The sequence below is a fragment of the Lepisosteus platostomus genome, chromosome 18, assembly GCF_059453375.1.
Source record: "Lepisosteus platostomus isolate fLepPlt1 chromosome 18, fLepPlt1.hap1, whole genome shotgun sequence".
In the NCBI taxonomy this organism is placed as follows: Eukaryota; Metazoa; Chordata; class Actinopteri; order Semionotiformes; family Lepisosteidae; genus Lepisosteus; species Lepisosteus platostomus.
The window spans coordinates 9,134,369-9,161,263 of NC_142628.1; the positions used below are offsets into that span (position 1 = coordinate 9,134,369).

Below are 26,895 nucleotides of genomic sequence, written 5' to 3' on the forward strand. Positions count from 1 at the left end.
GTTCCCTAGGAGGATGCATTGAAATTAGAAGGAGACATTATGAACATGATTAGGTGTAAATTCACTTCATAACTTATTATCTTTAGAGTATGACGAGACCTTCTGCAACCTTTTGAATTTAATAATAAATCACCTTCCAGGAGATTTTTCCTTTTCTCCATGAATAATAACATGGAATTGATCCAACCTCCATATAATTCTAACTGTGCAAACAGTCTTATTCATGCAAACATTTCTTACAGCATGAGGGTGGTTCCACAAAGAAACTGCATTCTAAGATTATGCAGAGTTACAGGCTGTATAAATGGCTGACCCTGAGCTTCTCTCTCCCTGTCTGTGTGTCTGTGTGCCTGTGTGTCTCATGGAGAGCGAGCTGTGGTATGCGAAAATAAAAAATTCCTAATGCAAGAAATTGTAGATGGCTAATAAAGTGATGTAACAATAGCAAATGTTGAAATATAGCCAAAAGAAGGAAAGATAGCAAAAAACAAGATTATATGTTTTAGGAAATTGAAAATAAAAACTGTTCAGTTGGTGGACATGGGTAATGAAAAAAAGGTGTTTTTTCTAAGTAGTTAAAGGTAAACTGAACTGTAAATACCATTCAATGCATCAAATAAGTGCCAGAAAACAGGAGGAAGTAGAATACAGTTTCATATACTGTGTACTGCCTAACATTGCTTTCGTTTTTTAAATTAGAAATTTGGATTAACAGACTAATACAAACTTTAAATGTTTTATGATCCTATGTAGAATTTTATATAAAGCTGCATTATGAATTGATAACAGCAACGGGGGGGGGGGGGGGGGGGTGATTTCTGCATTTGAAAGGCTTAGTATTACTAATTCAGTGAAATGGTCTTAATTGTGGGCTTTAAAATGTAGTACATGTGTCCTTTCTATATAGGGATGTGTATTGGTTTAAAGATGTAAAGCATGTTCGTGGAGCATTTCTGTCATCCATTATCGCTAAATATCACTTAGCAGTGCATTAATCCACCTCTACCTCATGATCTGAGCAGCAGCATGTACAGTATATCGCTGGAGTTGGGTGATCTTTGTAATGTCCTTATTCATAATCGCAGGCTGTGCTACTTTACACGTAAGGTTTATTTCTGATGAGCTAAATATAGGGCCAAACAACAATATTAAAACATTCAAGACAGAAAAGATGTTACAGATTCTGAGGTTATTTTTCACATTTCTGATTCATGCATAAAAGTACATTTCATTATTAAAGATACAGTGTATCGTGTACCATCTCATGATGTTTAGAAGTGCAGTTCAAATACTGTATGACTAAAACCAGCAATCATTGCTTGTCCAAACAGATAAGATCTAGTCCACTAGATAGTGATTAAACTTGTTATGCAGGTTCGTGTCACTCGGAAATAAACTTGAACTGTCGTAGACAGAGGGGGGTTTCCTGCTCGATGACTTCGGATTTGAAGTTGTATGACAAGAAAACATGTTTTTTTTTAATTCTTAAAATGTTGTTGCTGCAGTTGTTGTTATTCGTTAAAATAAAAATGTATTTAGTCAACGAACAACAACAGCTGCAGCAGCAACAAAATATAACACCTGATAACATAATAATAATAATTATAATAATACAATATAATAACAATAACATCAACAATAACATTAACAACAACAACAATAATAATAATAATAATAATAATAATAATAATAATAATAATAATAATAATAATAATAATATACAACCCCACCTTACTTCTGTAAATGCTGTGTACGTTTTTACCAATCTGATATATTCATTTTAGTAGTGATTCATGTATCCTTAAATATTATCTCTGAATTACACCCCCTCTTCTCCAACCAACCAGTCTAGCCGGAGCGTGCAGAACACGAAGCTCACAATTCGGCAGAACGGCGCACGCCTCACGGGCGCATCGATGAGACGGGCTCGATTAAACATCCTGCACAGAGAGCGGCGTGGCCTGATCATCCGCTGATCACTGCTGGGCGGTAAGGCTTGTGTTACAGTGCGGGGCTGACAGCAGTTACAGCGGAAAAGGGAAAAGGGAGAAGTAACACGGAGGAGGATCGTTTTTTTTTCCAGGTACAATACTGCGGTTTTTTTACGATGTTGTTTTGCATTGTGTAATGCGTGGGTTATATTTGCAAGGTGCTTCTCCACTCTTTTGTTCGAAAGAGGAAAGAGGTATATTTCCAGGAAGTGGCGCTCGTCCGCGGCGCATTGCTGGGTTCATTTGCTACTTTTTTTTTTATTCTTGAATTCTGCATGCGTTTGAAGATGGCGTATCCTTTAATTTAATATCGCGAATATATTTTTTTGTTGTTGTTATGCGGACCTACACAGAAAGAAAAAATACATCTGTACAGAATTCTTCAGGGGCGCTCCTCATAAGTGCGGTTATATAAAAAATCGATGCATTTTGTCTGGGTTTTATTAAATGAGTTATGTATTAATCATGACCACTTACGAGCCAGAACCTGAGAGGCTGTCTTGATTGAGGGGAAAGGGGGAAGTCACAAACACGATTTTCTTTCGCACCTTCGAGAGAGTGCGGGGAATCTTGATATAATTTGGAAGTTATATTGAGGGACAGTGCTCCAAAGAGACAAGGTTGTTACTAGAGGTGGATGAATTCAGCATGGGTGCGACAGTGTTCTTGTTTTCTGGTAACACTACAGTAGCTACGTAAGGTTGCTACTGTAAATGTTGGGCTGAACTTCAGCTGAATAATGGCAGTTATTGTTCCGTTAAATGGATGCACTTTTTTAAAATGACAAGCATCTGTGAGTGTCTGTTTATTTGAAATCAGAAGCTTATTGAATGTTTAAGAGTACCAGGCTGAGACAGCTACGTTTCCTGCTGCTTGTGATAGTTCATCTCCTTTAGTATTACAAGTTATTTGTACTTATTTCTTAATTTTGCATTAGAAAATGAGAGGTAGTTGAATATTTCTGGGGTGCTGTTATATTGTAAACAGTAAATATAAATATGACAATACTCCGTGCCACTGTCATTTCACTTTTGTGTATCCGTTGCTCTGATCTGAGGTGCGTCAGTTCTTTAATTGTAGACTAGTTCTAAAAGAAGTATTTCTGACAGGAATGTGTCCTAGCTTTCTGTGTCATAATCTGTTTTCGACGTCCTTGAAATTTTAATGCTTTTAAGATTACAGTAGGATACACATCCTGGAAGCTAGTGTTCGAGTTAAGACTTACTTTATTTAGATAGTGAATGTCAATTTAAAAGTGACAGGCTTGAAGATACTGTAGTGAGTTATGTTGTGTATATAATGCAGCACAAGAATAATTGTCACAGTCTTATCCTTCAGTAGTTTAGAAGCACAGAAAGAATAGTGGAGTGATAATGATGGCACAGCCACAGTTGCATAGAAGTGCAATGGTGCTTATTGTGAGGAGCTGCATTTCCAAAGTGCACACAAACAAAAAACACTGTGAAAAAAGAAATTAATCAAAGGAAAAAAAAACACAAGGGAAAAAAAATGGTGTAGGTAACTCTATCTTAGCACTACTCCACAAACTTCCTCCTGTCTTATTTTTTCTTTTCCAGAGGGGCTCCCTTTTTAAGTAAAACACCCCCTAAAAGGTTCTGCTATAATCCAAAAATTAATTCTGACATAAATCAATCCCATTCACAATTCACAATTAACATATTATTGATAAAATCAAAATGCCAAGAATCCTTTTATGTACGTTTTTGTTTTTATGAAAATACTACCCCCACACAATGGTATCTTCTCATGTACCGAACCCTGGGACAGGCACTACTAAGCCAGCTCCTGTTGCTCTGTCATGGTTTGGGTTCATTAGAAACACGTGAGTTAACTAAATGTCTGTGGCTAAATTGGTGTTTTATTTCACTTATGATAACAAAGGATACAGTTGTATGATTTGAGTAAATATTTAATTTTTGATCGTACTTGAATTACCTTACTTTGCTCTGTTTGTGCACCCACAAAGGAAAGCAAAGCTATCCCTGAGATTTCAGACCAGTTAAAGTCCGTATGTGTTTGAAAACAGTTTTATCACCTTTGGCGATGAACTGTTGGGCATATGTGTGTGTGTGTGGATACCTCACGAGTGCCAGGTGATGTGGAGACAGAGTCTCCCGTCACAGTACTAATATTAGCAAAACCAGTGAACTCTGTTTTACTGATGAATTGGCAAATCACTTGAAACCCAGAGATATGCAAATACTACATTATGCAGTTGAAGAGTATGTGAGGTAATGTATGTTAATAGTCAGTTTTAGGTAAATGCTGTTATTAAATGTGGTAGTGCAGAATGCATGATTCAGAGTTCTAAAAGCTCTCTTAATATTTAACTTTAAATTTTACGCCTGAGAGATGTCCACATAAAAATACAGATTTACCCAATATTTACACAAAAGGGGAGTGCATGTTGTGAAGCTCACTGGTAAAAACTATATAAGAGTTTCCTACTGCAGGGCCAACATCATCTTTGGAGAATCAACACAGTGTTCCTTTGATTTGTTGAGGTTGTACTGTGCATTTTGTTTGTTATCCTGTACATTCCTAGTTTTGCACCTTATTATATTTACATATGTATTCCTCTTCCATACCTATTTTTAGGTTTTTACTTACTAATACTAATCAAATTTCTTTTGGTTGATGCTTCAGTCTAAAGTAGCTTACAGTACATTTACACCCATCTGTTGGTTATTTAAATGGAACAATTCGGGTGGAACAGGAGTGTTTCACTTTGGATTTGAACCCACAAACTTCTAGTTTGATGTCCAGAACTCTGACCACTGCTCCACACTGCTGCCCCTGACCATGTCTCGTCTTTTCATTTTCCAGATTTAGGCTAAAGTTTGTGTTGTATAGTGAACTGTCCTAGTCTCAATGCATCTTAATATTTGCAAACATTTTCTTAAAGAGCATTTCATTTGTTTAATTTAGTTTAAATATTGCAGTGATAAAAGTCCATTCAGTGGTAGTGCTGTCTGGGACGATTACCAATATCTTGATTTTTCTTTTAGGAAACCATTTCACTAAAAAAGTTACACATGCCTTTGGAGAAAAGGCATGGCTAAAACTTTTTGAATTTTTTTTTCGTAGTCACAAGATTTTGATTTCATTACCGTCAGTCTTATGACAGACCCATTCACAAACCTGTGCCTTTCGGTATTAAGAATAGCAAATGAGGTTTGTTTGGGTGTATCTTAGAAACTCAAAAGCTCTAGGTCTGTCTGTGTTTTGTTAGGAATAGTCGTGGGTCCACACACTCTGTGTCTTTGTGTTATTAGTGTTGTACAGTAGAGATTTTGTGAATATGTATCTCAAAACTATACATGTTCAAGAAACATTTTTATTTATAATAAAACTGTTTGGCATTAGAAACCTCTTCGTCAGACGAAGTAACAACAACCTCAACAACCTCAACCTAAGGCTTTTATTCCTGTTTGTTACAACTGGTATAATAAACAGTTAAAACAAAGTAGTAGTATGGCAGCCTAAATTCATTTTACTGGGATCATTGTATCTGATCCTATGACATTTATGCTAGCATTTCTGAGCAGGATTAGATATTGATGCTTGATTTATTGTTGTCATAAATGATTTATTTAACATAATGTATATTTGAGAATACATATATACTGTACCACTTTCATTGTGGAAAATGTTGAGCTGTTGTTCAGTGTTTTTTAATGTGAAAATGGAAATGAAAAAGCCATTCTTGGTGTGGTCAAGTCCAGATCCCAAATGTGAGATGTAAATCTAAATTTCATTACATTTTACTGTATTATTGCAGACCAGCTATAGTCTGTGTGCACTCACAATGTGCTGACTTTGTTTTTGTGGTGGAGGATTAAAAGATCTCTATTTTTTACTAAACTAAATGTTTTTCTATGGAGATTCTTTAGAATATTAAAATAACATAATTAAATGTACCTTTTTCATATCGTAAAAGGACAGAAATTGACTCTTTCTAAACGTTTAACATCACTTTATTAACCCTTTACAATTTCTTGCATTAGGAATTATCTTTTCACAAACCCCAGCTTGCTCTCCATGAGACAGACAGACACACAGATAGGGAGAGAGCCTGGGGTCAGAGCGCAGGGTCAGCCATTGTACAGCGCCCCTGGAGCAGCTGGGGTGAAGGGCCTTGCTCAGGGGCCCAACAGAGTAGGATCCCTCTGCCAGCTGCGGGATTTGAACGGGCAACCTTCCAGCCACAGGCGCAGATCCTGAGCCACAGAGCCACCGCTCCGCCCGAAATTTAAAAGAGTGAAAGTGGAAAGTCCCACCTGTTCTGCTTATTGTCTGCACCATAACTAGATAAATGACCTTTTTTGACTAGATATTAAATATTATTCGACCCAGACTCCCATTTCAGTGCCAACCAAGTAAATTGAGAAGATAATATGGAACAACAGTTGAGAAAAAGCTTGTCTGATTGGAAGAAACATGGCAATATTCAATTTATATTGTTAACTGGTGCTCCCTTTCTTGTCCTCTAATAGTATAGGTTTAAAATATGAAAATAAAGGTTCCAGGGCTTTTCTGATATGTTTCATTACTGCCTTCAATGAAACATTTATGCAAATAAGATGGGGGTTCAACTGGAACTTGCTATGGTGTTATCTAAGGATTAGTGATTCTCCTACTTGCTGAAACAACATGCAAAACTGAAGTAATTTAAAAGAAACGAACCTATGTTGCATAGATCCTATCCATAGAATAAGTAAAAATGCATTAAATATTTTTTGTGCTTAAATTAAGCCCATACTATATCTTTCCTGTTCTGTCACCGTTTTTAACAGGAAACTTATGTATTTTTTTTGCTTTCCTCAGCATGGAAGCATCAGTATTTCAGAAGCTACTGGAGACAGCTGGAAGCAGATTCTTTTTGTGTGTCTTTCTCAAGTTCTTGTCTCCCTTACTACATTCACCATACAGGTTATTTCACGTCTGGAATAACTGCAGCATATTTCTTGGAAAGCACACACAGCTTCAAACCCTTGGCAGGCAGAAATAACTAACTCTGCTCTCCACAGCAAAGACATAGCTGCTGTCAGCATGAAAGTCCCGCAGGATGTACTCTTTTGCATATTTTGACACCACAGCCAGTTGTCTATTGTGAGTCCATATAAGTTGGATATTCCTTTTGCTTCTGAGCCAAAAGGTATGGCTTTCAAGGTTACTGGTCTCGGCAAACAGCACACTGTTTTTATTTTTCCTATTTTTCAGATTCCCCTGCAACATATGGTTCCTGTTATACACTTGGCATTTAAGCCTGTATTGAATTATTAGTTTTAACATCAGGGCCGGGGTGCAGGGTTGGTGGTGGTGGGGTCATTAATAGTCCTACTGTACATTTCTAAAATATGTCTGAATCATACTTAGTTGTTATTTGTTTATTTGTGTCTGTACATAGGACAGTTGAGGTGGAAAAATGTGTGAACAGAAGGTGGAGTTTTAAACTTAGCATTTCTTCATGCCACAAAAGCATGTATATGATGCGTATTCAGGGTAGGAATCCAGTGAAAGAAGAATGTGCTTCACCATGACACACAAGGCACTCCCTCTCAGTCGTCTTGTAGCATTGAGTCCATTTACAGTTCTGCCCTGCTTAAAGTGTTTACAGACCCCCTTTAGTATTGTTTGTTATTTTGGGGGATAATTAAATGTCTCTTCAGTTACTACACCGCCATCGATCATTAATCGCCTCTCTCATCTTTTGAACAGTGAAAATCTTTTGAGGTCTTAGTTATGTAAAGAATTAATCTCATGTACTGGCCTACATAAACTGTACAGTGCCTTGCTACAGTTGAATTGTCACCAGACATTGAGTTCAGGGGTCTAAATACTTATACAATTGCCATATTTCATTTTCTGTTCTCTTTAGGTTTTGCTGACGTACCGTAACATCTCTTACTGTTGGACGTTAGGGCATTCAGGTTTGAATAAAATATTAAGTTTAAAAAAATGTGTATGCATAATTTTAATGTCACAAAATTTTGACCATTGGAAGGGCATAGATACAGTACTTTTGTATGGCACTGTACATATTTCTGGAGAAATCGTTCTCTCATGACTGCTTATAAAATGTGTTTGGTATACAGTTGTTGTAGACATTAAATGATGTTTATCTTTTTTGCATGTTTCTTGTAAACTCATCCCATGTCCTGTTTGGTGAGTTAATTTCTACATTGTGGTGTGCTTTGTTTGGTTTACAATAGGGTCTGTTTTATTTGGCTCCAGAACTGCTTGTTTTAGGTTCCTACTGTTGTTGTTGCTTGGCAGAAAAGTTATGCATTAAAGCATTGACTACTGCCTTCAACAAAGTGGCACTGCTAAAATAGCATAACAGTACCTGCAAACTGCTGCAGTATGTTAAAGAGAAATGTAAGCAAAAAGTATGTTTTTATTCCAGGATGGTTTCTTTGGTATCATAAAGTTGAGACCAAGTAAGTTTTAAAATAGCAAATCAAATTGACAGAAGTAAGAGATGCCTGCATTTTTGAAAAAATGAAGCCTGCATCTTTAATAATATCACATTCACTATACAGTATAGTGAAATGATAACTTCTGATCAGTCTACAGTGACAGAAGCATGAGAGTTTCCTGGCAAGGGCAAAACCTCCTGACATTTTACTGTGCTTTTCCATGCAGATGAACAGGCTGGGAATCTTGAGCAAACAAAAATATTATACAAAAATTTTAAAATATTACTAACTGGTTTTGCCTTTCAAGACTTTCTTGCAGTACTTAGGGTCAAGCAGGTTTCTCCATAAGTAAAAAAAAACAACTCCTCTCCTGGGAGAAGTGTTAAAGGGATCCACTTAGTTTTTAACTGGATCAATTTCATCCATCTCCACGGCCGTCAGCTGTTTGACTTGGAGACCTAGAATACTTGCTGGAATCTGACATTGGTGGGAGCTGTGGGCCTACACCTTGTCACATCTAAAAGCTATTCAACTTTAAATTATTATTTATTTTATATATATATATGTTAATTAATATTAATATTTTACAGATGCGCTTCAATTCAGGACAATTTTCTACTACTAAGCTTTTATCATCTAGATGCATAATATTTATATTTTATATGGCTTGATTGGGTCTGAAAAAACTTTCAGCATTACTTGTTATCAGCATTTGCCTCTTCAGTGAAACTGAGGTTATCTAGAACAATCAGATTAGTTTGTCTTTACAGGGTAATAATTAACGCAACTGCTGATTGGGAGCATGCAGTAACTGAGCAGGATACTGACTGTCCTATTGTACTTGCTGAAAGTAGTTGCACGTTCGTAATAAAAATGTTTGGACTTTTAAGATAGCATTATACTGTTTTTTAAGTGCTTTTTGAAAATGTTCTCAGTCCATTTTATGACTACAATGTATTTAAACAATAGAATATGTTTCAGTGGTTCTTTTAAAGAATTTATTACATTCCATCACTTTGTATAAACCTACAGTAATATTTTCTTTCCTTTTTTAACTTAATAATAATTGCTTATACTTATATAGCACTTTTCTGGACACTCCACTCCACATTTTACAGGTAATGTGGACTCCCCTCCACCACCACCAATGTGCAGCCCCACCTGGATGATGTGACGGCAGCCATAGTGCGCCAGAACGCCCACCACACACCAGCTATCAGTGGGGAGCAGAGTAATGAAGCCAATTCATAGATGGGGATGATTGATAAGGGACAATGGGAAATTTGGCCAGGACACCAGGGGTACACCCCTACTCTTTTCGAGAAACGCCATGGGATTTTTAATGACCACAGAGAGTCAGGACCTCAGTTTTACATCTCATCCAAAGGACAGCGCCTTTTTACAGTATAGTGTCCCCGTCACTATACTGGGGCATTAGGACCCACATGGACCGCAGGGTGAGCGCCCCCTGCTGGCCCCACTAACACCTCTTCCAGCAGCAACCTTAGTTTTCCCAGAAGGTCTCCCATCCAGGTACTGACCAGGCTCACATCTGCTTAGCTTCAGTGGGTTGCCAGCTGTGAGCTGCAGTGTGATATGGCTTCTGGCAATTCATACCTTACAGTTCTGTGACTATGCCAGGGTTCAGAGAAAAAAACAACAACCTTCCATCACTTCACAATTGCGTAAGAAGCATGTACATGACAGTGTTTTGTTTTGTTTGTATAAATGTATGAAATGTTGAGATAATGCTAAGTTGCCATTCTGCTTTTATTCCTTCAGGGAGATACACTTCAGCAAGGTTGCCACAGGCACAATGGTTTCAATTCCTAAATACTATGAGGGGAAGAATGTCCTCATCACTGGCGCCACCGGATTCATGGGCAAAGTCCTGCTGGAAAAGCTGCTGCGCTCCTGTCCCGCTGTGAACGCTGTGTATGTGCTGGTGAGGCAAAAGGCAGGGCAAGCCCCCAAAGCACGGATTGATGACATGGTGAACTGCAAGGTAGGTTCGGGAAGGGAGATAACCAGCTCATGATTTCTTAACAGAGTTATCGGAGCACTGCGGAAAAGTCACTTTTCATTTTGGTTTCCTTCTTGAATGATGAGACGGGAGGGGGTCACCATGTGTCTTGCATCAGATGTACACTGTACTTTCACTTCTGTAGTTGCACCTGCCACAGTTGCTGTTCATGCTGTGGTTAAGAATCCCGCATTGATTTCACTTTGTCTTCACTCAAGCAGAAATAAAAAGCAAACACTTTCAGTTTTCAAAAATTCAAATTTCTCTCTTCTTATTTCAGTTTTATTGATTTTTTTAAAGCATGTGTCCCTTCTTTCCTCAGCTGTTCGATAGATTGAGGGATGAGCAGCCAAATTTTGCAGACAAAGTTATTGCTGTGAGCAGTGATCTGACGCAGTCTGAACTTGACCTGAGCAAAGAGGACCAAGAGAAACTTGCCGACTGCATTCACATTGTCTTCCACTGCGCTGCCACTGTCAGATTCAATGAGCCACTGAAGTGAGTAATCGTAAGCGGTTTCTGCTCTGGTACCATTTTGCAGAGCATGGAAAGACAGTGCTATGAGTTTGCCTGTAGCTAATGTTGCCACCCCTTTGACTGTATTACAGGCATTTTCCCTTTGTAGATCTCGCCCATCAGTTCTCTCACTTCACTGCCCCTTCATCAGGCCACTTCCCTTCAGAGGTTTTATTGCTGTTTATTTGAAGAATTAGAATTGTTGTGCTCAAAGTGATTTAATGTAATTACACAACTGCATTATTACACAATCACTGCAGTTACACAATTGATTGGTCTGTCATAGTCCTTTGCTATCAACGGTTCAAAAAGGCTAATTTCTCATGAATGCATTTCTGCCAGCTAAATCTGCCTGCATGTATATACGTGAATATTTTGAAGCCGCAGTTTTTTAATACTTTGATATGCACTGAAGTCCACAGCAGTACTGATGTTTCCGTTTCTTATCACTGTTTTCTTTTCAAGGGATGCAGTGCAGCTGAATGTTCTGGCTACCCAGCAGCTTATAGCCCTGGCTCATAGAATGAAGCAGCTTGAGGTTTTCATCCATGTTTCAACAGCGTACGCCAACTGCAACCGCAAGCTCATTGAAGAAGTAGTGTACCCACCTCCGGTGGATTATAAGAAGCTTATTGACTCTTTAGAGTGAGTTGTAATGGTGTTCTCTCCACCTTGTTCGTTGAAGAGATTCTACCTGACGTTTTTCCATCTTGTACTTGTTTGGTCATGTTCATGAAATTGTTCAGCTTTCATGTTGCAATCATGCGTGGAAACATAATACAATACTGTACTGTACTAATTTTTGATTTTCTGAAGGGCCTTTATTTTTGACCTAGATATTGAAATTAGCAATAGTAGTATTAGCATTAAAACAAGCATTTTGTTCTAGAAAATTATTTTAATTGCCTGGGCCTTTATTAATTCTGTAAAGTAGCACTCAATGTTTAGTAGTCATTTAGTTGGTTATAGTGTTGGCTGACAGGAGACTACTACAATAACCTTTTATATTAAAATAAATTAAATTAAATTGAGTGGTTGCTGAAAAAGGTTTAGGGAGCTTAAATTATCTCGGAACTGTAGCTTTATTACATGCTTGCTTTAATATATTTTGTTCTATAGTTAGTGTTATTATATATTTTTGCAGAAATGGTGAAATACATGCCCTTTACTTTTATGTTTTGTTTTTCTTTCTTGTGCACGACATTTTTTGTCAGTAAGTAGATGTGTTCTTCATGCAAAAATACTGGTGCTTGCTTTACTAGACTAGCATAGGTAAAGCATTTGCCTTGTCTTCCCCTGAAGCACTGAGGTCACCTGTAAAGAAATGGACATAAGTTGTTCATGGTGCTCATTGTTGCATTGACAAGGAGAATTTTTAAAATGTGACAGTAATAGTACATGTATAATGAATAGTATATAAAACATATTTAGTCATCTGGGTTGTATTCATGTACTTGTAACGTCTTCTGACTTAATCACATTGAAATGCTTAGCACATCTTAACCAGTTTTCTTCTCAACGTAATGTTGACCTCACCTCTCTGCTTTTACAAAAATTGTACCTGTTTTGCTAAGTAGGTCCTGGATGTAGTATATGTAGATTTACTGTAGAGTTATGCACACAAGCAAATTTAGCAGGGCTTTTTAATGGATTGATATTGTAGCACCAAGGTATTTTGTGACTATTTCCATCCTGGTTCCCCTTTTCAAACTTGGCATAACTGAAGACTATTAAAAGTCTTTCTGTTATTGTTATTATGACAAATCACCATTTGAGTCACTTCAAGAAATGCTCTCAAGACATGATTGAAGGTACCAATTTTTTTAAGGGTGTGCTCTGTGTAGTGTTTATCATCAGTCATAAAACCTTTGGCTGAGTACCAGCAATGTTTTTTTTTTGCCTTGCTAAGTTTGTATTGCATTGCAGTTCTGAAAGATGAAATGTCAGATTTGTCTTCATTGAAGGCCCTTATCAGCTGTTGTGTTTTGTAGCCACATTTAACTTTGAACATTTTCCACAGCTTAGTATTAGGTTTAAAATGCATTATTTTTCAATTACAGACCACATTCAAGTGTGATTTTGAAATACTACATTAGAGTGAAGTAGAGTAATAATTTTTTGAATCACGTTTTAAGAGGAATGGATGTATAAGGTATATTTGAGAACCTTTTTGAGATAAACTCATCAGAGCCATCAATTAGTTCACTTACCACAAAGGATCGGTTTGGTGATAGCTGCTGTACAGTGGATATTTTATAATTCATACTCATGCCTTAAGGGCTAAAAATAATAATGTTATTCTTATGAAAAGTCTGAAAGTTTTGTTTTTTACAGGTGGATGGATGATAAACTCATTAATGAAATTACACCAAAGCTTATTGGAGACAGGCCAAACACGTACACCTATACAAAGGCTCTGGCAGAATATGTGGTTCAACAAGAATGTGGAAACCTCAATGTGGCAATTATAAGACCTTCTATTGTGGGAGCCAGCTGGATGGAGCCATTTCCAGTAAGTGCATGGAAGAAAGCTATATGCAGTCAAAACCATTGATGGTAGGAAAGGAGGCTTGTTTCTTAGGTAGTATCATTCTTCATACAGGCATTTGAGACCTTATGAGTCAATATTGTAATAATTGTAATATTGTAATAATTGTTTAGGATTTGTTCTGAAGATTCATACTTATATAGCACTTCCCAACCTGAAGCTCACAGAGTTCATTGCAGTTAAGGCACCTTTGGGCTACAGAGCGGAAGCTGTTCTGTGCTGAATCTGTGGGATAAGAGGTTGACAGTAAAGTGGAGTGGGACATTGGAGGAAATGAAGGAATTCCAGGGAGCAGCCACAGTCCCGTGAAATAAGCTGTGATGTTCTAAAAAAGGCACTGGGGACCCGTAAATGAAAAAAGCAATCTTTCAAAGGTTTCTTCCACAATCCATAGATAAAACCTTTGTAAAAGTGTTTTCAAGTCAGAGCAGTTCTGTGTGGATAGGAAAATTACTGTTGCTTTTAATCTTGAAATTCAGAACATATTTCTGTCACAGGTAACATTCACTAAAAAGTGAATGCAGTTTCTTTGTTTTTTGTCTTATTCTGCTCTTGTATTGCTTTCACTGTGCCTTGGGAAGAACAATAGTGTTCTTTGTGACCATGTAAGGCAAAGACAGTAGTTTGCTACAGACATGTTAAAGTGAAAGAAATCTTTTTAAAACCCTTAGTCATCTTGTCTCTTTCTTTCCTCCTAGGGCTGGATTGATAATTTTAATGGACCCAGTGGAATATTTATTGCTGTAAGTGTTCAATTTTGTGAATGACATTGTAGCGGTCTTAGTTAACAATTAGATACCACGTCCTAGAATTAGCAGAATATTGATGGGTTAAATTAATTTTTGGTAATAAACGTTCTTTAAAAGTATTTTTAGTCATCTTGCACAGAAAAAAAAATCTGTGGCTTTATTTAGCCGTCTTATGTTATGTGTCTCTGTGTTTCAAGGTTTTAGAAATGTGTCATTTTGCGTAAGCAGGGAGAAATTGGTTACATCGTTGACATTGCATCTAATACAGTTTATACAGTCTGGTTGGAAACTGACTATTTACTATCAATGCAAGTTTTTTTTAAATCAAATACAGTTTTTAAATGAGATGTGATTGTTTTGATTTATATTATCCGAATAGTATGAAAAACCTGTGGAGGCTTTATTATCTGCATATTAGTTAGGTCAGGCATTAGTAGTGTCAGCCTTGTTTACCCAACCTAAGCCTGTCTCCTTATACACCTTGAAGAAACAGCACTTTGAGTAACCATTTTATATATTCATAAAATCCTCACCATATGCAAAGGTAAATAAATGAATAGAAGAAAAGTGAGGTGTATGTTATTTATTTTCTTAGTTTACCCCTAAAACAGCTGAAAAATAAAAAAAAGATTTTTTAAAACTGTATGAAGTATTGAGAAAAGGTGTTTTTCAGTGCTGTCTGTTACTTGTAGGCTGGAAAGGGAATCCTTCGTACAATGAGAGCCTCTAACAGTGCTGTAGCAGACCTTGTCCCAGTAGACGTAGTCATCAATACTACACTGGCTGCAGCATGGTACTCTGGAGTTCACAGATATACCAGGTGATTTCTTCTCTTTTAAAAAAAACTAAATAAATGTTTAATTAAGTAAAAGGAAAGAAATCCTATTTGTTGTTTAAGAATCTATGTTATTGCCATGTTGCAAAATTATGTCATGATGGTCTAGCAAGGCATGATTTGGTGCACAACCCCTTTTGTGTAAATACTGCATGTTTCGTACAAACTTCCCAGCCGCACTCTGAAGCTGTTTTTGGGAGATTCTTTGCGAAAAGATTACATAAGATCTCAGGATCAATAAGAAACTAGCAAAATGAGCAAGAAGACCATGTGGCCTGTGTTTGTGACCTTACCCATGTTCTTCTTCTTATGTTTGGCTTTACAGGCCAAGAAGTGTGTTGGTGTACAACTGCACAACAGGTGGCGTCAACCCCTTTCACTGGGGTGAAGTTGGTATGGATGCATTTTATATAACAAATGATCAAGAAATAGAAACAGTTAATTTAGGACCCTGTAGACAAGTATGCTTTTCTATTTTTAAAATTTCTCCAACAAAATTTAGTGGCCCTGACTCATAAAGTGGTCATGTAGACAGATCATCTGCAGGGCCACCTTTCTCATGAGTAATAGTTTTTAATGAAAGAGGATCTATAAAGATCTGTTCAAGTTTACCTGCATGTTTGTTAAGAGTCGAAGTATGTCATTTAGTTTAAACCCCAGTGCAGCCAGGAATCTGGATGCCTCTTTCTACATGAGCGGATCATAGACCTGGCAGACAGAAGTCCTTTGTTTATATGCTGCACACCTGCTCAGCTGAAACAGGGAGAAGTTGCTGAGGTACTGAGTTTTGAAACCATTCCAGTTACCCTGACATTGCTTAGTCTGGTGTGCATCTGCTTCATCTGGTTATTATATATAATTATCTTCAGTCTCCAAACCCAAGGTTGATCTGATTCCTGGTTCAAAGCCTTTGTTTTTGTAGAGGAGGCCTGCAAATGGGATACGAGTAGTGTCCCACCTGCATATTTTGTCAGAATTAAGGGTTAAGGATTCCCACTCTGGGTATTGGAAACATCCACCCCTGCTGGTTTTGGTCTAACTGAGTTCTTAGTCACATAATTAAGCCCTTAATTGACCTAGTAATAGAATTTGTTTGAGACTTGTATTGTTTTCAGCTCTTTTTAGTCTTTTATGCTTCAGCCAAGTTTTTAATCAGAAGAACGTCTATTTCAGTTTTCTGTTTTATTTGTGTTGTCCAATTTTGTTTCAGCCTCTAAAATATTCAGAGTTTTTTTAGCATCAACTTGTACCAAGTTTCAGAACTGCCCTAAGTTTAGGTTTGTTATCTGAACTGTAACCAAATGGACTAAAGCAGAAGGAAAAAACAAAAGCACACTGTGGGACTATTTCATATATTGACATTCCCACCTGTGTTTGTTCAATATAATCTTATCAATAATATTTTAATCACAAATAAATTCCTAATTAGGAAATTGAGGAGAGGTTGCATTAAATTCAATATGCTGGGGACATTTAAAATCATATGATTTAGCTGTGCTATATTTGAAATAAATGACTGGGGGGAAAAAAACTCAAATCAGGCAAGCAGATCATTTATATGTGCCAGGTATCACCAGTGATTAAGGACTCAGTTGGAATTAAAACCAGCAGACGCAGCGGTCTCTGATGATCATTTATGAGAGCCACTGGCCCATGTCCACTTAATTACAGACCACTGGGCAACTTACTTTATTTTGTACATTCAACTCCCAACAAAAATGGTCATCCATATGTAACACATTTTTAAGAATGCTTTTACAGTTGCTTATTGCATTTTCTCCAAAGCAATGTTTTGAATCATTAAGAGTTTTATAGGTAAGCGTCGTTCATTATGTTAAACATTTTCTCTCAAATGCCAAATTGTTTTTTATATGGAGTATTGTGTCTTGCTATGCAGCTGTTTTGTTGACAATAGAAAAGGCCATAGAGATAACCCTTTTAGTGTACTGCATTTGAAAAGTGCTAGAAAATGAAATTGATGTCTTGTTGTTTATTAGAAATGCACACCAATGCTTATAACTAAGAGAGTGTCCCGCAGCATATGTTAAAATAACTATCAGATGCAATTATTCTGTTCCACGTTTGAGGTTAGAGATACTTTGAAAACGTTATACTATCACAACACTTTTCTCTCTTAGAGTACCATGTTATATCTACTTTCAAGAGGAACCCACTCGAGCAGGCCTTCAGACGGCCCAATGTTAATCTCACATCCAGTCACCTAATCTATCAATACTGGATTGCTGTAAGCCACAAGGCACCAGCATTCCTATATGATATCTACCTCAGGATAACAGGAAGAACACCAAGGTAAATTCAACTTGCTTAGCCCCCTGTTGTTATCGTTTCAGCCCGCAGCCTTTCAGTGCAGCCAAAATGTTGCCCTCCATGTGTTTCATAAATACATAGAGACAAGAATGCATAACGTGAAGGACTAACGGAGTCACCATCTTCTTGCAAACAAGTAGAACTCTGCTTGCTGCCTTCTAAAGATACAAGACTTCCATAGTCCTAGTTCTGCATTCTTACTCTGTATGTTATTTTATTTATTAAAGTGTATCTTTAAGGTTTTGATTATATTTTCTCTGCAGAGTATTATGTAAATGTGTCCTTCAAGATGAACCCCTTAGAACAGGCTTTCAGGCGTCCCAATGTTAACCTTCGGTCCAACCCCTTTACGAATCAGTACTGGACCACAGTCAGTCATACAGTACCTGCGCTGCTGTATGATGGGTATCTAAGGTTGACGGGTCAGAAGCCCCGGTAAGGCGATCAGTGCTGCAGTCCACGCTGGTGCTGGTTTTGTAGTGGTGGGGGAGGCAAGCAATCATTGCTTGACTTTATGGCATTGGACTTGGCATAATGCTATTAACACGCTGTGTAATGAAGCATGGGAATGGTTTCGCTTCATAAAAAAAAAAAGGCAAAGCATGTCCTCTAGTATATGCTGGCTTTGTAGACCGAGAATTGAGTTAATGCTTTGAAAGAGAAAAGTATTCTCCCTACACCACTCCTACTGTAGTAGGAGTATCTTACGTTGACTTGTTTTGCGATGAGTGTGATCAGATTAAACATTCTGCTTAAAAAGTTTTTTTTTTAATTTTTTAATTTTTTTTATGCTTAAAAAAATTATTGCCCCTATTTTCTTGAGCCTGTATCGGTGGAGCAAAGTAACACTGAAGCCATTCCTTAAGTAAGCCATGCCATTAAGTCTTTCGAAGTGACCTCTAAACTATCTCTAAGTGCCAGTCTCCTCTTTCACTCTGGCACTTTGCGAGGAGGAATTAACATACTCTTCAGTGCAGTCTGACCGATACTGGATACCAAGTGCCCGAGCACATTGGCTAGTTTTCTGAGTTATTGGGCTTTCAGTTATTGGACCAATACCAGATACTTACTCTTGTTTGAGTATGCTATAGCTCTACAGGTGTCTTATGTAGCTCTTATGACTGATCTTAAATGTGTTTTTCTGCCTACATTGTAAATACAAGAAGGCAGGGATGTGTTCACATTCATAGTTCTTCACAATAAGCAGAATAAACCGTGTAATAGAATTGTTTCCTTGTATGTTAATAAATGGTACAGAAACACCAACTGTGTTATTAATAACATTTAGTCTATATCCAAACAGTATCGATTTATTAAGTAAAATATTTTAGAAGAAGTTGTAACTAGTTGTTGGATGTGACTGTGGGAAATGTACAGCAGATAAGGATGATAATTCATTTCGCAGAGTCATGCTCAATTGATATTTAGTCCTATGTTGTTCAAAATGAACCTAGCAAGAAAATGGTGACATTGTTTGGATACTGCCTACTGTAATCTGCAGAATAAATATTTAGCATATAAGAAGCTCTTTATCTTTGGAGCTCTGTTTCTAAATAATAAATTTAACAGTGCTATATACTGTATACGTTCATCTAAGAGTGTTACAAAATTAAAGTAACATTGCGTTACAAAACAAGGTAAAGCAATGAACTGAATTATTTTTACAATGCAAAAGCCTGTTAATTTACAATAATTTTCTTTCTTACTTGCAACTACTGCAAAGACTCATGCTATGTTCCTAAGAAGTAAAGATTTAAAGTTTCTGGGCTTTATTTGTATATAATATATATATATAGTCAAATTAAAACGTAACAAATCTCGAAATTGTTAGTATCTGGTATGGGTCTTTAATGTGGTATTAGTGTCGGTTCATCTTTTGTGTTAACATGACAGATCATTTCTGGGCTCGTCAGCAATCTGTCAGCATCCCCAATCAAGGCCCAATAAATAAAATCTTTATATTCTTATACTGATCACAATTTGCAACAATCAACATTTCCCATTCCTTGTGTTTAATGCATTTTTCTAATTTCCCTCATTGCTACAATGCTAAAAAATGTAGATCCAATTCAAGTAATGTTGAAACATCAAATGCATTTAAAAAATGCAATTTGTCAACAGATGTGATGGATCATTTTTTTAATTTATCTTCAGGGATGCTGTTGTAGTGTAAAAAGCCATCTCCCCATTGTTTGAATTTCCCCCCATCACAATCTTAAATGAACTGGTTCTCTCTCCAAAGAAATATTCAAGAAGCATTCAAAAGGGGGCTTTAAATATGGGGCTTGCTGACCTGAAAAGACTAGAAAAATGTTTTCCACCCTTTTCATTGCAGTCATTTCACAGAGGTGGGTTTGTGATATCCTTTTCTTCTCCTCACTTGTTTCAATCCGAATTGGAGTCAATCTTGGAAGGAAAGTGAGCACATTGGAAAATAAGCCTGAACGAAACAATTAAACAATCAATTCAGGATATTGTAAAGAATATATAGACATTTCAAACAGTTCACTTTCCTACCAGTTGCTGATTGGCCTTCCTGTTCCCTTGTACAAGCTAAACGTGAAAGTGGGACAGGAATATCACTAGCGTTGATTTTGTTGATTTTACTTCTTTTTTTTCCCTGATATATTATTGTGGAGAATAATTGTTCTGTATATTATTTATAAATATTGAGCTCCTGTAAACCAGTCCAGCTTACAATACACTGCAACATCAGGATTTATAATATCAAGCATGTGAAAAATTTCTGTTATCCTATATCAGTTTCTATTAATCCAAATTTGTGGAGTAATAGAAATAAGGGTATTTTTCATATTTATTTACGTTAACATCTTGTTAAGATGAAAATTCATATACTCTTACGTCATTACTTCATTTTCAATTGAAAATATAAAAAATTGGTAGTTTAGTCTTTTTTATATTCACTCAAGTATGCAATTAGAATTTTATACTGTTGAGATTTTTCATTACAAACATTTCAATGTTTAGTTCATAGATGTTTGTGGTTTTGGTTTAAACTCAAAAAAACTCACATTTGCAAAGCCTTTGCAATAAAAATACATTTTATTGCAGTATAATATTATATAGTTTACAATATAGTTTAATTTATTATATAATTTACAATATCATTTAACCCATATTACATATGTAAATATTTCCCAGTAATTGACAATTTTCTCAATAGCATTGATCTAATGTGATTATTATCCTCTTACAAATACAGCTATTGATGGAACATAGCTTTTTTAGGAGGTTCTGGCTTAATAGAGTACAGTATAATGATGAGATGTTGCAGAACATTTAATTCATACAAATCAGCATAAAACTTACACTGGATTGGTGACATGGAGTATGAGGTCTGATGTCTCCATTTTTAGCTGTTCATAATGGTCTGTTGCTTCTGTGTAACCTGATGCAATCTAGAATGATGAAGACCATCACTCGTCTTCACAAAGCCATGATGCTCCTAGAATATTTCACCAGCCACTCTTGGGTTTGGAGCACCGACAACACCAACATGCTTCTGAATCAGTTATCCCCAGAAGACAAGAAGGTAAAAAACTATAGGCTCACCTACCTTATGTTACATAGTTGCACTACTGATCCTCTTTTACCACTGTGATTTCAAAGGGTCCCTTGAATTAATATCCATATGTCTGAAAAAATCAGATATGCTTTAATATAGATTCATGGGGTCTGATTCATGAGAGATATTCAAAAACCAAAGCCTTATTAGATGAACTTTGTAAGTGGCCTCTTCTGGGACAGTTGAGAAATTCACTAAGTGGATATAAAGAGGCTTGTTTAATATGAATGGAATCATTGTGTCTAAAGCCAGCTGAGTCCCTGGACTATGCAAATTCCACACAGGCTAGGTTACATTATTTAATTAAATGCTCTGTGTTTAGAAAAGAAAGCAAAAATGACCATACAATGTGAAAAAGGATCCTGTTTTCGAATGATAAAGTGAAACAGCTAGTACTATGAGAAATTTACAAAAAGTCTTCTGAACAGGTTCCTCTTGTTATATATCCATATTTGTATTCAGAAATGTATCGTCCCAGCTGTGGTGAGTTCCAGTATATTGTTTAGACAGAGTACCAGTGGGGTAGAGCTGTACAATAAATTGGTTAAGAAATATGACTTTTGGTCTCCTAAGCTACAGTGAGAAATATAAATTCATTCTTCATTCTTATTAAGCAATAATATAACCACTTTGAATGTTACAGTAGCATTATGGATTAAAATGTATTGTGTTTGGTTCTCATAAATAGACAGAAGTGTCAAAATAATTTAAGGATAAACCCCATTAGTTATTTTCTGAGATTGATATGTAAGATATTGAAAGTTATGGTCAGGTTTTTCTTTCTTAGATTTTCAAGGTTTTAGATAATTTATTTTTATAAAAATGTTGACATTTACGGTAGAATGTTTTTTAAGAAGGCTGTGTGTTTATGTAAAACCTGCTAAATCTCCAACAGACTATGATGTTCCTGCCTTTCTGAAAGTATATATCCATTTGCAAAGCTAACCCACAATGTGTATGGTTTTATTCAGGTTTTCAACTTTGACGTAAGGCAGTTACACTGGGCTGAGTATATGGAGAACTATTGCATGGGAACAAAAAAATATGTGCTGAATGAGGAGTTGTCTGGGCTGCCAGCTGCAAGGAAACATCTGAACAAGTAAGCTGTCCTATTGTATGTACATTCAGTAAAAGGTATTAAGAGGACATTGAGAGCCCTGGAGAAGGCTCCACCAAAATGTACAGATACTGATGGTGATACCAAAAGTTAAAAATGATACATCTTTATTTGATTAATGTGTTTTCTAAGAAAAAAAACTATCAGTATCTGGTAACAGATAAAGGTTTATTCCATTCTGACAGGTAAAGAAAAACTGAAAAATTTCAGGTGAAGAAGAACACCTTCACAGCTGAAGAAGCTCCACATCAGAAACATTCAGTTTCTTTTCTTCACTTTTCAGCATGGAATTAATCTTTACCTGGCCCTAGATACTAATGGCCCTTTTCTTAGAAAACACATTAATCAAATAAAGATGTATCGTAGTACTGTAACTTTGAGTAATCTGTGAAAGCACTGAGTGTTTTTGTCAATATGGTTAAAATGTGTCTCAGTCCACCTCCTCCAGGCTGTGTGAAGTAGGTCATGTGTTATTATGCTAGTAGATATTTATTATACATCTTTTGCATTTCTTTCCCAAATGTGTATTTAAAATGGTTTGTTTTATCAGATTGCAGTTATATTTCAATTAATATTATAGGCTCAGTTTGGAATATTTGTGGTCTGATATTTCTAAGAAAAAGTACTATTTAAAATTGGAATATCCAGAATGCCTGAACTGTCATGTGAGTGATTTCTAAAGGAAAAGTGTTTTTCTATTTTTACCAAATCTTACGAATATTGCATGGAAAAATAATAAACAGTATGTTTGTTTATTTATTGAAATAACAGTGACATGCCTTGATAAAACAGCAGACATTCTGCTGTATCCCAGCTAAAATGTAACCGGGTGTTATTTAAATTACAACTGAGAAGTGAAAGACATTATGTGCACTTTGCATCTTGATGATTTGGTACTGTAAATTCTGAACTTTCTTGTCTGCACAGGAAAGTGTGGTCTTGCATTGTCGGTTCATCTGTCTCTAATCTCTAGGATCTATATTGAGTCTGTCTCTCACGGTTGCAAACATATTGGTAGTGTTTTATTTCTCCCTACTCAACTCATGTTTCTTTCATGTTTTTATGTTGGGTAACCTTAGCTGCTAACCTTGTTTTTTTATCTTTCAGATTAAGGAATATCAGATATGCTTTCAATACCATCCTAGTAGTCCTGATTTGGAGAGTGTTTATTGCAAGGTCTCAGATGGCAAGGAACATCTGGTATTTTGTCGTCAGTCTGTGTTTCAAGTTCTTGTCCTACTTCCGAGCATCCAGTACCATGAGGTACTAAGAAGTGCCACGCTATGCCCCCAGAAAGCTATGCATTTGATGAAATGCTTTACACAGCCCGGACATTGTTGTTGGTATTTGGTCGCTGTACTGACAATGTGACACCCAATTTCTTCTATGCGTGTTCTCTGTCTGTAAGTTATTTAACATGACCTTAAACGGTAAATGACGGTAAATGTAGAAAACACAAATCTGATTAGGTTTAAGGTCCTGGAAGTGCCCTATAATGTATATTAGTTCTACTGACTTCAGAGAGAGCCTTTGCGGATATTGTACATTTGAATATTGAACTTATAGTGCTTTAAACTATGCTGATGTCTGCAGGCATTGTTTTTCATTTGCATGAAATGCCGGGCTGCTTCTTCTGGGGTGACAGTAGTTAACTGCTGTTCTTTCTAGCATTGGGGTTGCTGATAGCAGTGATTTTCAGTTCTGAATTCTTAGTGAGAGCAAATGGTGGACTGAATAAGATGCATGTATCATTATTGAAATTACCGTGTATTTTGGTCTGTTTCTGTTCTTTCATTTTTCCATCTTTATTTCATTACGCTGCACATCTTTACATATTCCTAGCCTTTTCTTTTGCTGTTATTAATTAAAAGACCTTTTAGAAGTTGATTTAGTCAACAAACCTATATTGCTGAAGAACCAATATTAATTTGAGCAAATATGCTACTTTCTTAATACATTAGAACCTGTTTTTTCAAAGGGGGTGAATGGGATAAAGGAACTAAAATGTACTGTTTCAGCAGCTTTAAGTTTAATGTCATCTAAAGAAGTGTTTGGCCATAAATCCTTTAGTTGTGTTGCTCAGGATATCACTTACAGTAGATGTTGCTTAGTTCTATTGGGTTTTGTTAATGTATTTGTTTGATTTCTATAAGTATCAGTAGCTCCTTTCCCTTGCATATAGCACTTATTTCCAGCCCAGGGACATAGGCACTCTGGGCATTAGGAATATCTCTTGTCAGATTTGGGCTTGGTCCAAACAGCTAGGTAAGGGATGTATTTACTGTATCACCTTCGCTGATTCTATTAGTATACTTATACAAGTGGTGAGCCAAAATGTGTGACTATATATTTAATTAAAAGTTGAATGACAGGAGTATCTTTCCCTTTTGGCTTTCAGTGTATTTTCAAATGTAAGCACATACTCTATATATACAGTAGGGTTAATGGGTAAATGCTTGTTTAAAAGAGTGTGAGACCACTCAAAAGTGGAGGGTGATACTTGTGTTTTTTAGCTTTACACTCCAAGTTTACCCTTCACTTAGTATATATATTTGCCAGAATTCTTGGATTTAAAGTACTGTTGATCTTTTTTTTTTTTACATATATGTGTTTATTTTTTGTCATACTCTGGAAAGTGAACATTAGGCTTTGTGCTTGCATTGTAACATGCACTTATGTGTATCATAAAGGAGAGCTTTCCATTTTGACTTGCTTGTTGAAACAGCGCTGTAATACTAGCCTGGAGACCTGTAGATACTAAAAGGCTTTTGGAAGGTGTGTGAATTGTGCCTGATTTTTTTTCAGATGTCTAAAAATGTGAAAAAGAGCAATCAGATCTATGTTTTCTAATCACTTTGTGTAAAACTCTATTTAGGTAGCTAAAAATAAACAAGATTAGATAGAGGTTTAAAACCTGAGTTATAGAAGAAACTTTTATTTTTGTGCTTAGAAAATATAAAAAGTGATGTATTTATTTACAAAAAGAAAAAGAAAAAAACATTATTCTGAGTTAACTATAATGATAACATTTGAGCTTGTCAGATAATTTCTAATGTATACCCTTTTCAAGAAAGCCAGTTTTTCTTTGTACTTCTGTATTTGTGCCGCTAAAACAGTCTTAAGACATATATGAAATCCCTTTTAGATATCCTAGCGCTTATCTTGACCATGTGAAGTCATCTGAAATCACATGGAGTCTTGTCTGATTTTTCCCCCTTTAATTAAAAATAACTTTTACAACTGTTACAGTAGCTAGTGTTTAAGAATGTAAATAGAAATGTTGTTCTCCTCAGTCTGAAATCTTTTACACCTAAAGAAAGAAGAGGTTAAAATTCTATAAAATGACTAATGTGTGATTCTTGGTGGCAATCCATAATTTGTATATTCAGAATGATGTTGATTAATGTCCTGTTGTATTTTTTTTCCTTAATAAAATGTCGATGTGACTTCTTTGTAGTTGTGGGTTGGAAGCCATGTTAAAATCTGATGTAAGAAACAGTGACCAGATTGTTGTTGTTTTTTTATTTGAATGGTCAGTTTTCTTCATTTTGGGTGGTTTAAAATTTGTACGCAGTTAACTTTTTTTCTTCAGCCAGTTAAAATTTATACAGTACATAGTTAATACACTGTGGGGTATTAGTTTTGCTGAATACAAGAAAATGAATTTGAAGCATTTGCTTTCAGAACATTTTTGTTTCCCTTGATTTAATTAAACAGACTTGTACATTTTCAATGTTATCAAAATGGTAGGTAATGACATTGTATTACATTTGTAAATCCAAAGATTTAGAGGAAAAAGTAACTATTAGCACATATTGAAGTTTGTTTTCTCCAGTTTTGTGCTGTTATTCTTGAGGGGGGTCATTATACACATGCATTAACACGAATCTTCAAATTCTCTTTTATTTCTTTTTGGTAGATTAATCTCTTTTATTTTTGGTGTGGAGTGTTGTTAAATATGGTTTAAACCCTTTTTGCTTGCAAAGTGATCGTAACATGTTCTTGCCCCAGTACAGTATAGGTATCCTGCCTAATATGTTACTGTGTAGTGCCCGGGTTCTTAAATGAATGTATCCCCCTTCAATGTTCTTGCTGTGTCTGTATAACTACAATAGTCGTTCTCTTCAGTGATTTTAAAATGGTGAAAAAGGAGGGAACCTATTACTCGACTGTCAGTGTCAAGGAAAAATTTATGGGTGCCTTTGTTTGTAAACCAAAACAAAAAAATAAGAAAATGAAATAAAAAATAAACCAAGTAAAATCGTTGTTTATGGTTTGTGTTGTTTTAATGTCATTTGATTTCTCTGTAATGTAAGTACAGTTTATAAGTCTGTTTAAATCGTAAGTAGTTTATAGCCTGTGATACATTGATTAAAATTATTATTCTTATTTGGCCTTGGTTGGACCAGTTTTAAGAGTTTTTTTTTTAAGGTCTAATGATTTAGCAATTTAGGAAAATTCCTGGGTTATAGCCCTTAACAGCCAGGGTCAAAGAAGTCCAATATAAGGAACATCATAATAATAATACATGATTTCAAGAAATCTATTAATCCACTCTCCATAATGATCACCAGTGCAGAGTGTGTGGTTACAGCTTTGTGATCGAATCCCAGGTAGAAAAACTAGTGGAATTTCTTACATGTGTAGATGGGGAAATTGTTTTATAAGAAGTAATAAATAAGTGACTTGTATCTTCTCTTGGTTTACAGTGTCCTAAAAGAATGTAAGAATCAATATTTGACTTTGAAAGTTGCAGGTT

The 26,895-nt window shown here is 36.0% G+C and overlaps 1 protein-coding gene across 4 annotated transcripts; it reads left to right on the forward strand.

Moving 5' to 3' along the window:
- The first annotated feature begins 1,972 nt into the window (after window positions 1–1,972).
- On the forward strand, window positions 1,973–26,397 carry far1 (fatty acyl CoA reductase 1). 4 transcript variants are annotated; one of them, XM_088610891.1, is made up of 12 exons: window positions 1,973–2,083; window positions 10,217–10,439; window positions 10,780–10,955; window positions 11,439–11,618; window positions 13,308–13,485; window positions 14,220–14,264; window positions 14,963–15,090; window positions 15,431–15,498; window positions 17,244–17,415; window positions 20,857–20,986; window positions 21,991–22,118; window positions 23,244–26,397. In XM_088610891.1, the coding sequence occupies exons 2-12, from the start codon at window positions 10,251–10,253 to the stop codon at window positions 23,404–23,406; spliced, it is 1,557 nt and encodes a 518-aa protein (XP_088467017.1). In that variant the 5' UTR covers window positions 1,973–2,083; window positions 10,217–10,250; the 3' UTR covers window positions 23,407–26,397. The 4 variants fall into 4 exon arrangements, with proteins under 4 accessions (XP_088467017.1, XP_088467015.1, XP_088467014.1 ...); XM_088610889.1 differs by lacking the exons at window positions 1,973–2,083; window positions 17,244–17,415 and adding exons at window positions 2,432–3,834; window positions 17,697–17,868; XM_088610888.1 differs by lacking the exon at window positions 1,973–2,083 and adding an exon at window positions 2,440–3,834.
- The last annotated feature ends 498 nt before the right edge of the window (window positions 26,398–26,895 follow it).